Here is a 12,720-nt window from a genome sequence, read left to right as displayed (position 1 = left end):
TATAGTCTTGTTAGCAGCATAACGGGCCTTTACAATTGTTCTGAAACATGCCTTGATCATGCCTTTATAAATATACCCGAAAAGAGCTGCATGCAGAGATGTGCTGAAGCTAATGGGCCTCAGCATTAAAACATAAACATGTTCTGTTTTCACAGCTGTTGGGACGTCAGATCCAAGACAGGCTTCACATTAACGAAAGGACATTTGGAAACTGCTTTGGATCTGGAGGCTGTAGAACAATTGGTTTGATGCTTTGCTTGTTAATTTGTTCATCTATCTTTTCCACTGCAGAACAGGTGTCACATGGTCCAGATGCAGTTGCCTGATTGAACACCCGTAAGCATATTGTGATTCTTTTCTCTATGAACCCCTGGACAACAGGCAAAACCATAAGGATGAGGTCCAGCATGGGTAAGTAGTCCTGTAAGTACCTTACAATATTTGCCCGTCTAGACTTTTTTAACTTATTGATGACGCAATAGACGAAAGCATGCATGTTTCTAATCACAATGCAGAGTTTGACAATTGCACTGGCCGATTGCTTTATATTTGAGCTAGAAACTTGCCACTTTGTCTCTGATTGAGTTTAATGCAGACTTACTTGAACATTTGAAATGGTTACAAATTTCTGCTGATACTGAAGAGTGCACCTTACAGTAAGACAGTAAGAAAATACATTAATAAAGATGCGGTTTTCAAACACATACAGTCACACTAGGTTTAGATCAGACAGTCAATTTTCCGTGGTGAATGAAACATTTGACATTTTGAACAAACAGTAACATGTTTATTGATTGAGAGTTTAACATTTGCTAAAATTTGTAATTCGATATATATATTTTTGACAAATTGATTCTTAATATTGTATCATCTCAGCATAATCAAACCTGAGATACTGTACATCCTGTGTTGCCTCAGTGCTTTGACCCCACAGCTATGGCATTTGTCACGCTGGAGTTGCCCACACTCTAGGCAGATGTGGCCACGAAAAGCATTATAGTTTAAGGAGTGCTGCCAATATTACCCTTGATTTTAAGAAATACAGGACTGAGATGCCTTTGTATAATTCTATTTCATTCACTTTTAGAACCTCAAAAAGGTACAGTTCGATGGTTGGAGCAGAAACGAGTAAAGCAACTGTTTTATCATTTATTTGTGCTGCTCCTGAATGTGAACTATTTCAAACAGGCAAGGTTAACCTTTTGTGACAATGTTTAACTCTCACACAGATAAAACACACACTGAGGTTAATTAACTTGACTCATTTTCCAACAAATTGCTTCTGAATTCAGTCAGTAAGTCAAGGGCTTAGTTGCAGATAATAGGAGTGATTTTGAAATAGGCCAGTCGCGTTGTCTGTCTGTGCTTGTTCACGGAAGCGAGTGGTGGTTAATGTTCAATGACTTTTCTGACAGCTGTGTATCGTAAATTATCCAGGTCGGCCATCACTTGTGTCAGAAGAACGTGCCACACACAAGGAGCACAGCATTCGAGTGACCGGACAGCGACCGGGGTAAGACACAACTTTACGTAATGGTTTTAGTGGAGATTATTCAACTACTTAGTGTGTGAGATTGGGATTGTGTTATAAGTTTGTAATTACAGTAGTTTGAACAACCTAACAGGAATGGCAATGTTAAAAAAAAAAACATATTACAGGAAGAGAAAAATAGTTTTGTGTTGGTAAAACAGCTCTAATACAAAGGTCAGCTAAAATATAGACACAAAAAGGAGTAAAGTTACTTCATATATACATGCTTTTGTACAAATATAAGGCTGTGAACCAAATAACTAGTTTTTAAGTAAAAGTAAAGAACTTCTGATTTATGTTAAAGTCATGACATAACCTGAGAAACAAACTGAAGATAATGTTTCCCCCAGTATATAATGAAAGGCTAAGGAAATTTACAAAAGGGAACACAATGCAAAGGTGAAAGAAAGACAATTCTTCCAAGCTTGTTAATATGTCAACATGAAGCTTTTGCTACTTATAAACAAACAAGTACAAGTAAAAGTAAAAAGTACTGTGCTGTGTGTACACCTTCAAAATGTTAGCTTGTAGTGTGCATGTAAGCCTATTTGAGTAAATATAGCCACATACTACCCACGTCTGAACACACACATGTTTACAGTATAGATAAATAAATAACTTCAAACTCTGTTTTTACAGAACTGCTTTTGCTACAGGGTCAACCTTAGCTGAGACTTTAGAAACTATTTAACACTCATGGCATATTGGTTTATGTTTACATGAAAGGCATTTATAAGTAGCAGATTCAGAATCAGAAAGCACTGTGACAGAGCTAGTTGAACGTTTACAAAGAGAGACTGGTCATGGGTTGTAGCAGGAATAAATCTGATACGTTTAGTGGCTGCATGTAACAGATAGGAGGGTACAGACAAAAACAAGTATATCAAAGTTACTATCAAGAGCAAAAAGTCTGGCACAGGTGATAACAGTGAGGTTCAGCAGCAGAAGCCAGGAGGAAGGAGGGAGGGCAAGAACAACTCCACATTTACATATTTGTCTGTTTTCCCTGACAGTTCAACTAGATATACAGTGGGAGGAAAAAGTGAGTACACCGTTTGGAATTTCTTACATTTCTGCCTAAAATGCTCATAAAATGTGGTCTTATCTTTATTAAAATCACACGAATGAGTAAACAGTGTCTGCTTTAAGTAATACCGCCCTAACATTTAATCATATTTTTATTGGCCATAACATGTAAACATTCACAGAACAGCGTGACACCTGACATTTGGTGTGAGCCAACCTGAAGGTGAGGTGTGGCTTAAAGCCGCCCTGCCACTGAAAAACACATGCCTCGTTCAAAAGAGCGTCTCTGTCTATAGATGGAGATAATTCGGCTCTGTTGCTTCACTTTCAGTGAGTGGCCGCCCTGTAAAGATTACTCCAAGGGCACAGCGCAGAATACTCAAGGAGAAAACAGCTCTGTTGACACTACAATACGTAAAACATTGAACAAGGGCACTTAGATGCTCCACAGCACTACTGGCACGACTGATTAACCCAAAGTTGTTTGGGCGGAACACGAAACGTCATGTGTGGAGGAAAGTGCAACAGCACACCAACATAAAGCCTTATCCTCACTGAGCGTACAGGTGGGTAAGTTTGGTGCAGGAGCATCATGGTGTGGAGCTTTTTGTGTTGCCTCAGGGCCTGGACAACGTCAATGGAAAAATGAATTTTTATCAAGATATTTGCAGAAAAGCTTGAGGCCATCTGTCCAACAGCTGAAGCTCAACAGAGGATGGAGCTGCAACAAGACAATGACCCAAAGCACAAAAGCAAATCCCCTTCAGAAGGGTTTCAGAAGAATAAAATATGTGTTCTGGAATGGCCCAGTCAAAGTCCTGACCTAAACCCATTGAGATGCCGTCGTATGACCGAAAGAAAAACATTCACACCAAACATCCCTGGAATCTACTGAACTACAACAGTTTTGTAAAGAGGAATGGTCCAAGATTCATCATGATCCTTGTGCATCTGCAACTACAGAAACCATCTGGGTGAAGTTATTGCTACCAAAGAAGGGCCAACCAGCATTGAACACAAGTCCTGTGAATGTTCACATGTTTTGGCCAATAAAAATATGATAACATGTCATTGTTTGGGTGGTACTAGTTTAAGCGGACACTGTTTATTCTTGATTTAAATAAAGATCAGACCACATTAGGCAGAAATTCTAAACGTTATACTCACTGTTTCCTCCCCCTGTGTAAAGATGGGTAAGAAGGTGATCGTCCTGGCTGTCCTGTTGCTGCTGGTGGCTGCCGCAGCGACCTTCCTGGGGGTGTTCTTCGGCGTGAGCAAAAGGACTCCTCCGGGTGACAATGTCTTCTTAAAGGCGGCGGTGGCAGCAGACGCCGGCAGGTGTTCAGAGATCGGCAGGTCAGATCTCCATTTACATCATTTAAAACATTTACTGGGGGAATGGAAAAATGTAAATTACAGTGTGTGGGTGTTTTTTTTTTTGGTTATCATTCTTTTTTTATTGCATTCAGGGATATTTTGAAGAAAGGAGGGTCTGCAGTTGATGGAACAATAGCTGCTTTGCTGTGTGTTGGACTGATGAATGCTCACAGTATGGGCATTGGGGGAGGACTATTCTTTACCATCTACGACGCCAAGACTGGTATGTACAGTATTTATGTTATTATTGTGATAGTTCTTCCTCTCATTATTGTTGACAAAAAATATTCCCATGATGTATTAAATATACACACTTAGCTCTACTATTCTACCCTTGATATTAATAATAACAATGCACTTTTATGTTGCACATTTGTCTCTGCCGTTTGTCTGTTTCTGGTTTTGTTTTTACACAGAAGAGATCAAGCATTTGACAAAACTCATACAAGCAAAATGTCCCGTTGATCCACAGGTAGAACTGAAACTATTGATGCTCGGGAAGTCGCGCCACATAATGCAACAGAGAACATGTTCGGCAACAGCACAAACTTATCACAGAAAGGTAATATTGAATTCATTGTGTGAGATAAGTGTTGTTGGAGTTTCGGGCGTACATTCCTTTTGTGTGTTTTTGGTGTGATTGGCAGGTGGACTGTCAATAGCAGTCCCAGGTGAGATCAGGGGTTACCAAATGGCGCACGACAGACATGGAAAACTGCCCTGGAGGGAGCTTTTTCTGCCAAGTATTGAACTGGCAGAGAAGGGATTTCCTTTAGGCCGGGCGCTGGCCTCTGCTCTGTCCAGCAACAGGAAAATCATAGTGGAAGATCCTGCTCTGTGGTGAGTCCTACGATGACTGGTAAACCAATATCCACCAATCGTTTACAGCCCTGACCTGATTTTTTTGTTTATTTGTTTGTCTAGTGAAGTGTTTTGCAGAGCAGATGGGGATGTTCTTAAGGAAAATGAAACTATTACATTTCCGCAGCTCGCAAAAACCTACCGGAAAATCGCAGAGGAAGGAGCTGATGCGTTTTATAAAGGGCAGCTGGCACAGGACCTCGTCGCAGACATTCAGAGGGCACGTAGGTGTTTGTGGAAGTGACTAAAAGAAGTTCAAAGGTGCAGTGTTCAGAGCTTGGAGAGTATTAGCCCAAAATACGTTTAAAAAATAAAGAGCTGTGGAGTTTCAGTGTATAAATGTGCAGTAGCAGGTCAATGGCATCCAATATAATCTGTACCAGTGTGGAGAAACACTCTGTCAGGACTGAGGAGAGAGATTAGTACATAGCTTCAACAATAACATTAGGAAAACATTCTAGCCCCACTCTGGAAGGATTTGCTGAGGCGTCAAACATCACCCGTTTGATCACACTTCATTTCCATTGCAAATAAGATTTGCTTTTCCAGTTGTTCCCAAGTGTATATCTCTAGTGTTTTGTGTTTGTGGATGTGTTCAGGCGGCATCATCACAATGGAGGATCTGCAGGATTATGTGCCTGTCTTGGACGAGGACCCTTTAAGGCTAAGTGTGGGGGAGTACATCATGGTTGTTCCCAATGCTCCTGCCAGCGGCCCTGTGCTCTCGCTGATATTAAACATCTTGAATGGTAAGCCTTGATGCTTTGTTGACAAAAAGGAAAAAGAGTGGGAGAGAATCAGTTTGCAAGTAACAAGAAGGATTCCTATGTGAGCAGCATGATGATCAACTGTGTTTAAATAAATACGACATCAGGGACACATCCGGTGGATTCACCTTCAAAAAAGTGACTTATTCAAAAACAATGGTTTGTGTCTGAAACCTAAAACATGTTAATCTATTACAATCACGAACATGTCAAAATCAAGTCTTTCTGACAGCATATTTTGATCCCTTCACTCTTTTGTTCTGCATGGGTCACAACACTTTGATTGATGACGAGAATTTGCTACAACACCAATATCTCAAACATGTTTTCAGTATGATGTGTAACCACCTCATCACATGACAAAACTGCCATTCCCGTTGGTGCAGTACTGTGTCCATCTCTGAAGATTAAATGAGAAACTTCCTTCAGATGTAATTAATCTCTCTGACTGACCGCCCACTCACAGCCGCCCCGTGCCTCGCTGAATAACACCACATTTACCTCTAATTGGACACAGTCGAGTGGTAGAAGATGCACATTCATTTCTGTGACAGCCCCAAACTTTCATTTGCACTGATAATAAGCATCTCTGCTTCTGCTGTCAGCTCAGGCACCCTTCGTTCTGTGTCAGTGCAGAGCAAACTCCTAATAAAAACACTCAACCGTTCAACCAGTTGACTCTATCAGATACAGGAAACTGACGATGGCAGAAACCACTAACTTATCCATATGTGTGGACTCTGCAGGGTATAACCTAACAGCACAGAGCATGTCCAGTCAAGAGAAGATTCTTACCTACCATCGCATTGTGGAGGCGTTCAAGTTTGCTTACGCCAAGCGGACGCTGCTGGGAGATCGTGCTTTTCTAAACATTTCAGAGGTAAGAATTCGGTATATGAATTGTGCGACAAATTCTCAACAGCCTACAATGAAAAAATGATAACATACAATTGATTAAGTTTCACTAATAGGACAAATTGGGTTAAGAAATTCTTTACATATAAGTCACACAGAGAAACAAAAACACATTCAGTTGATCTTTGTATCTCTTCATCCATCTGCCTTCGTGTCTTGGGGCAGCATTTTTAAGCAGGGACTCCCACGCTTCCCCTTCAACTCCTCTCTGGGGACCCTGAGGCGCTCCAAGGCCAAGATGAGAGGCATAGTTGCTCTAGTGTGTCGAGGGGGTCTCTTGGGAGGTTGTCACGCCATCTAAACCACCTCAGTTGGCGCCTTTAAAGCAGAACTAAGTAACTTGTTTACCTTAATAAATCCTTTTCGTAGGGTAATACAAGTGTTAATGGGATGACTGGGGGGTCTTTCATCTCCCCTGGTGTCTCTGGACAGAAAACCACTTGCAACTTTCCTTGCACCGAGACGTAGGCACAATACACACTAATAGAATCACGAAGAAGAAGCCAACAGGCTAATGGGCAAAGCTAACTTTTTGAGCTGTGTTGCTGACCGCGGTCATTTAGTCATTTATCTAGATGGAAGGATTGTGAAATTGTGTTTGACAGATCACGGCATCAGTTTATTGTATTCCTTGTTTTATTAAAGGATCAAAGGTTTGGGTGTAAGAGCAGGCTGTTACATTCGTACTAATGTAAATGTCTCACATCCTCATGCACAGGTCATTCAGAACATGACCTCTGTCTGGTTTGCTGACAAGCTCCGCCACAAGATCAGTGACACCACCACGTATGACATGAAGTACTATGAGCCTGAGTTCTTCCTGCCTGACAACTATGGCACGTCTCATGTCTCTGTTGTGGCTGAGGACGGCAGTGCTGTAGCCGCCACCAGCACCATCAACCGTTTGTATGTCCAATATGTGATGCACTGCTCGTTTCGTTCAGGAAAATGCTCATAATCCAAATATTTCACCACAGCCTGGGATCAAAGGTCCTGTCTAACTCCACAGGGATTCTGCTGAACAACGAGATGGACGACTTCAGTTCCCCATTCATAACAAACAGTTTTGGAGTTCCCCCTTCACCAAACAACTTCATCAGGCCAGGTCAGGCTAAACAAAACTTCAGTTACTGTCAACTTTTCAAGATTTTCAAACAAATGGGAACAAACTCTGTGTTGTTCAAAATTGGAAATTAATTAAGTCTATGTTTAATGTTGTTACTCATTATTAGGCAAAAGGCCAATGTCTTCAATGTGCCCGACAATACTTTTTGATAAAAACAACAAAGTCAAGATGGTGGTGGGAGGTTCTGGAGGAACCAAAATTACAACCTCGATCGCTCAGGTACTGTATTGTTTATAACAGCAGGGATTATACTTTGACCGTGTTGATCATAAACGCTCACTGTGCACCATAGGTCATTCTGAACGCTTTATTTTTTGGCTTTGATCTGGAAAAGTCAGTTGTGGATCCAAGGCTCCACAACCAACTCATCCCCAACACCACAGTGGCAGAGCCGACCTTTGACCAGGTAACCTGCAGTCAGACCTTATTGTCTGAGCTTTAGCCAGTTCCTCATGGTCAGTGACGCTGTTTGTTACGTCTACAGCTCTGTGTAGCAACTTTTTTTATTTATTTATTTGACAGGGATATTGCAATTCAACATAGTACAAAACAAGCTTGTAGCTGATGCAAAAAAAATCTATAGCTAGTGCTAATTTTCAACTCCAGTCCCTGTTTGAGCCTTTCTACACCTTTCTACATCAGTAGTACATTTTCAATTTCATTCTAAAAACTTACCTCACCTGACACACCACACACATCATTAACACAAACTGCTATTTACAAATGGGGACATTTCTGTATCAATTTCAGCTTCAGAGTTAAGTTTCAGCTTAACTCGAGAAGTGAACAATTTAAACTCAGTCATGGTTTTAAGTTCAGTGGATAATGAGTTTGCACATTTTTTACGTAAAGGCTCGGACCAAATGCAGTCGTGGTGAGGAATTGCACAGTTGTGCCCAATCCCGTCATGTTAATGTTATGTAACATCAGTTGAAATGTATACAAACCAAGTACAACTGTGACCTGATAACATGTCCCTATAAATGCTTGCTCTAATGTTAGTGGCATCAGTGTGTGTGACATGTCTGGAGTCTCTCAGAGGCTCGTGCTGCTTTGTCACATCTGGCCAGTGACAAAACTAAACTCTTTAAACTTGATCCAAACCATGTCCTGCTTGGATATCTATAAATACTCCATCTGCCCCACCTGTTTAAGCTTGTCTATTTACAGACAATCCTGGAAGGCTTGAGTTTAAAAAACCACCCGACAGAGCTGCTGGGTTCGTCGGGGGCTGTGGTGCAGGCGGTGGTTCAATACAAGGACGGTCTCCACGCTCAGTCTGACCCCAGGAAGTGGGGCTACGCTGCAGGCTACTGAGGCCACGCCCTCTTTGATTACACACTCAGAAATATGGTGACTGTGAAAACACTGATTAGGGACCGATAAAGAAAACTGTCTCAACTGTGCAACAAACGCTCTCCTGTAATAACTGGAGTCTGAAAACAGAACGTCTTGTTCCACACCCTGACCTGTTAGCTTAACAAAGGGTTTGATTTGATGTCATTGTGACTTTCTCTTATATTGAGACTGCACATGGCGCTGGAGCTTAACTTTAGAGGAAATATATCTTGAGGTTCCCACTGTAATAAACTGTAATTATCTTCTTATTTTATTTATAAAAGCTTTTTGTAAATCATTTTGGTGATTGTCATTTTTCTACTGAAAAACTCTAAAAGCTTCCAGTTCACTGTCCCCAAGTGCAGACAGGACTTATGGTTTTACAGCCTGATAACAGCTCTTTTAAGTTCATATATATTTATGATGTACTGGCCGATACTACAGCTGTTACTGCACTTTTGCCTCAGGGAATCAGGCTTCCGCTCTAGTGTAAACATGTTGCATAATATTAATAATAAAAATTGTGTAATCGAAAAACTGTAACTACACTATTGTAGGTTCTTTTTGTGTGTTTGTTTGTGACAGTCATTTGTTGAATATTTTAAATCAATGATCAATATATATGCCTTAATATGAATGATTTTATGATGGTGATCAATTCTGAGAAAAGCTCTAGGTTTTTTAGCCCCACACACTGTTCAAATGACACTTTATATAGACTTCATGTATGAAGTAACTACTGCAATGAATTCATGAGAAAATCTTGCTAATATTATAATATAAAACTATCTCAATTATCTCCAAAAACATGAACTAATCATTATTATGAGGTTTATGCATGAATATCATGATTCTTCATGACATTTTTTGCAAGTTTTACGTTAGTACAACATTTACTGCAGTAATGAACTCATCACGAGCTAATTCTTAGTTCATTCATAAATTCATGACGATTGCGTCTCCTTTATTAAAGTGACTTTTATGCTTTCGGCAAGAATCAAGGTGTTTATTGGACAAAACAAACACAAATATCAAAGACATTATAATTTATAACTGTCCACAATGCATTAAATTAAGTTAAGTTTTGTGCTCCATTGTGCTCCAAAAATATCGGCGGTATATATCGGCCTTAGAAAAATCCATATTGGTTGATCTCTATTTGTAATGTAAACAATAGGCAGTGTTTATGTTGATGTAATGGAAATTATATTGACCTCAAAACAAACATAATTCAAACCCATAATGCATTGTGGACGGTTAAATTATAATGTCTTTGATATTTGTGTTTGTTTTGTCCAATAAACACCTTAATTCTTGTCCAAAGCATAACTTCACTTTATAGGGGACACAATTGCCATGAATTTATGAATGAATTAAGGATTAACTAATGATGAGTTAATTAAAGGTATATAAAGGTTTATCTTGCAAACAAATGTTCTTAAAAATCATGATGAATCATGATATTCATGCATAAACATCAGAATTATCAGAATGTTTTTGGTGTGTTTTTGTGAATGTATCATGATTCTAAGATCATTAACAAGATTTTCTTATGAATTCATTACAGTAGTTACTTAATGACTCTTAATGTCATTTCTGAAAGAACATGAAGTCATGTTAACTCATGATGAGTCATGAGATCGTCATGAAATCATAATTTCATGCATGACCTTATTATAAAGTGTTACCAAATGACCTTCCTCAAACACTTAAATACCTCAAATACCTGATTTGTTTTTATTTATTACAAACCATTAAAGAAGAAGCTATTAAAGTAAAATGTTAGTTTTGGTCCAAACACATTTCTTACTTTGCATATATAGATACACTTTTTACCACTTGCAGGGTCATTTTCACATAAATGCCAGAGACCTATAGCCTGTAACTTCATGGTATGGATACAAATGCTTTCCTATAAACAAATTTCATTCCACTACTGGTAAAAAAAAAATCAAGTATTTTGCTTTCAATGCAAAGCTTTCAGCCCTCCTGTCTCTCCCGGACACTCGGACATGACCTCCCCTCGCTGAACGCCTCAGGCCATTCACCCTCAGTCCATTCTTAACTTCACAGTCTACTCTCATGTATTGATAAAATCGGGACAATTGTGCTACATACAACACAAAACTTGGTTGACAAATATGAGATCATGCATAAAAATACATAAAAGGTAAAAATGATTTAAAAAAAACTATTTAGCACAGAACACCAGCGTCTTCTCAGTCAGATTACCCAGTTCTCTAGGTTGTATGTATTTGTATTCAACAGGGATGCACCGGTCCAGCCTTTTTGCGTGTCTACCGATATCCGATACCAACCGATACCAAGAGACTTTTTTAAAGAGCTGCTGTGCTCTTTTTTAACAAGTGAAGTTGTGAGATCAAAAAGACTTGTCTCATCTTGCAAATGTGATGCTACATATTCAGTGTTGGGGAGAATAGTTTGAAATTGTGTTTAGTTCCTACAGAATACTCGCCTAAAACGTATTTTACGTATTCTGTTACTTTGACCAATCAGAGTACTGTATTATGAATACTTAAAATGTTAAATTGCTTTATATCTATGCACAAATGTGGCGTGTATATAATGAACATTAATTCATTTGCATTATATGTATGTATAAATACTGTGTGCTTACACCTGTAACACCTACACTTTGCAACAGCACACCCCAAACGCAGCAGAGATCCCTAAACTTCTCCCCGGTCATTTTGATCTTTTCTCTCTCGATATCAGGCAATATGAAGCCAAAGTTTAATGCTTGAATACCATCATGTATCCCCTTGATTATTAGAAAGTTCTAAATACTCTCAAATGAAAGCGTAACTGTACCTGACACACCTTGATAAAAACAACTCACAGCATTTATCACAACATGCATTACAAATATATGAGTTATTCTTTACCACCATTTCATAACCTATTACAAACACCCAGACCTTCTACAGTGGCCGAGGTCATTTTATTACTTGTGATGACTCCGCATGCTATGCTACATTTTACGTGTACATTCATACATGAAGTGTAAAACTAACTCAGGGATTGAATTCTCCAGGTGCAGTGTGTCCATATTCATTGAGATTTTCTTTGTAGAAGTTGTGTTTTTGAAATGGTGGGAGCCAAAATAATTTAGATATCAGTTATTTTCAGATACCATACCCGATATCATATTTTTATCCAATATTCAATACTAGTTTCGGATCAGTGTATCCCTAGTATTCACTGGAGAAATCTGATCAGCTACACGTGTCAGTTCTGTTCTGATTTTTAGAGCGTTTTGTTGATGCTGGTGATTGGATCTTCCATGTTGGATTTAGACGACAGGGCACCAACATGTCCGGGGTCACAATACACTGACCGCCTTTGCGATACCGAAGGGCCCGGTTGGTACTTGGATGGGAGACCGCCTGGGTGAATGCAGTGAGTGAGTGGTTTGTGGTCGGAGGGGCCGATGACACAGACTGGTAGCCTCACATCTGTCAGTCTACCACAGGGCAGCTGTGGCTACAATAGTAGCTTACCGCCACCGAGTATGGAGTGAATGAATAATGCATTGATTGTAGAAGGTTCATAAAAAGTCTCATCAAGAAACTTTGCAGTTCAATATGGTATGGCGCTGGAGCCTCTAACATTTCTATGCTACACTGAAGAAATTGCTGATGAAGACATATTTTGCGGTTTCAACACTACCACCATTTAAAGGTTATTTTAAGTGGAACATTACAGCAGTAAAGATCTCAACTTATGCTGATTTACTCTTTTATCACACAACCAGTGAC

The 12,720-nt window shown here is 39.6% G+C and overlaps 1 protein-coding gene across 1 annotated transcript; it reads left to right on the top strand.

Moving 5' to 3' along the window:
- Positions 1 to 285: 285 nt before the first annotated feature.
- ggt1b (gamma-glutamyltransferase 1b) lies at positions 286 to 9,187 on the top strand. The gene is made up of 14 exons (XM_079552026.1): positions 286 to 411; positions 1,438 to 1,513; positions 3,747 to 3,913; positions 4,027 to 4,161; positions 4,411 to 4,496; positions 4,582 to 4,774; positions 4,859 to 5,019; positions 5,395 to 5,544; positions 6,309 to 6,442; positions 7,196 to 7,383; positions 7,455 to 7,582; positions 7,710 to 7,822; positions 7,896 to 8,009; positions 8,774 to 9,187. Exons 3-14 carry the CDS (start codon positions 3,747 to 3,749, stop codon positions 8,918 to 8,920), a joined length of 1,716 nt encoding a protein of 571 aa, XP_079408152.1. The 5' UTR covers positions 286 to 411; positions 1,438 to 1,513; the 3' UTR covers positions 8,921 to 9,187.
- Positions 9,188 to 12,720: the final 3,533 nt, after the last annotated feature.

Source organism: Gobius niger (genome assembly GCF_951799975.1).
Source record: "Gobius niger genome assembly, chromosome: 2".
In the NCBI taxonomy this organism is placed as follows: domain Eukaryota; kingdom Metazoa; phylum Chordata; class Actinopteri; order Gobiiformes; family Gobiidae; genus Gobius; species Gobius niger.
Note: the sequence above shows the minus strand (reverse complement) of the source record. Positions and strands in the feature narration are given on the sequence as shown.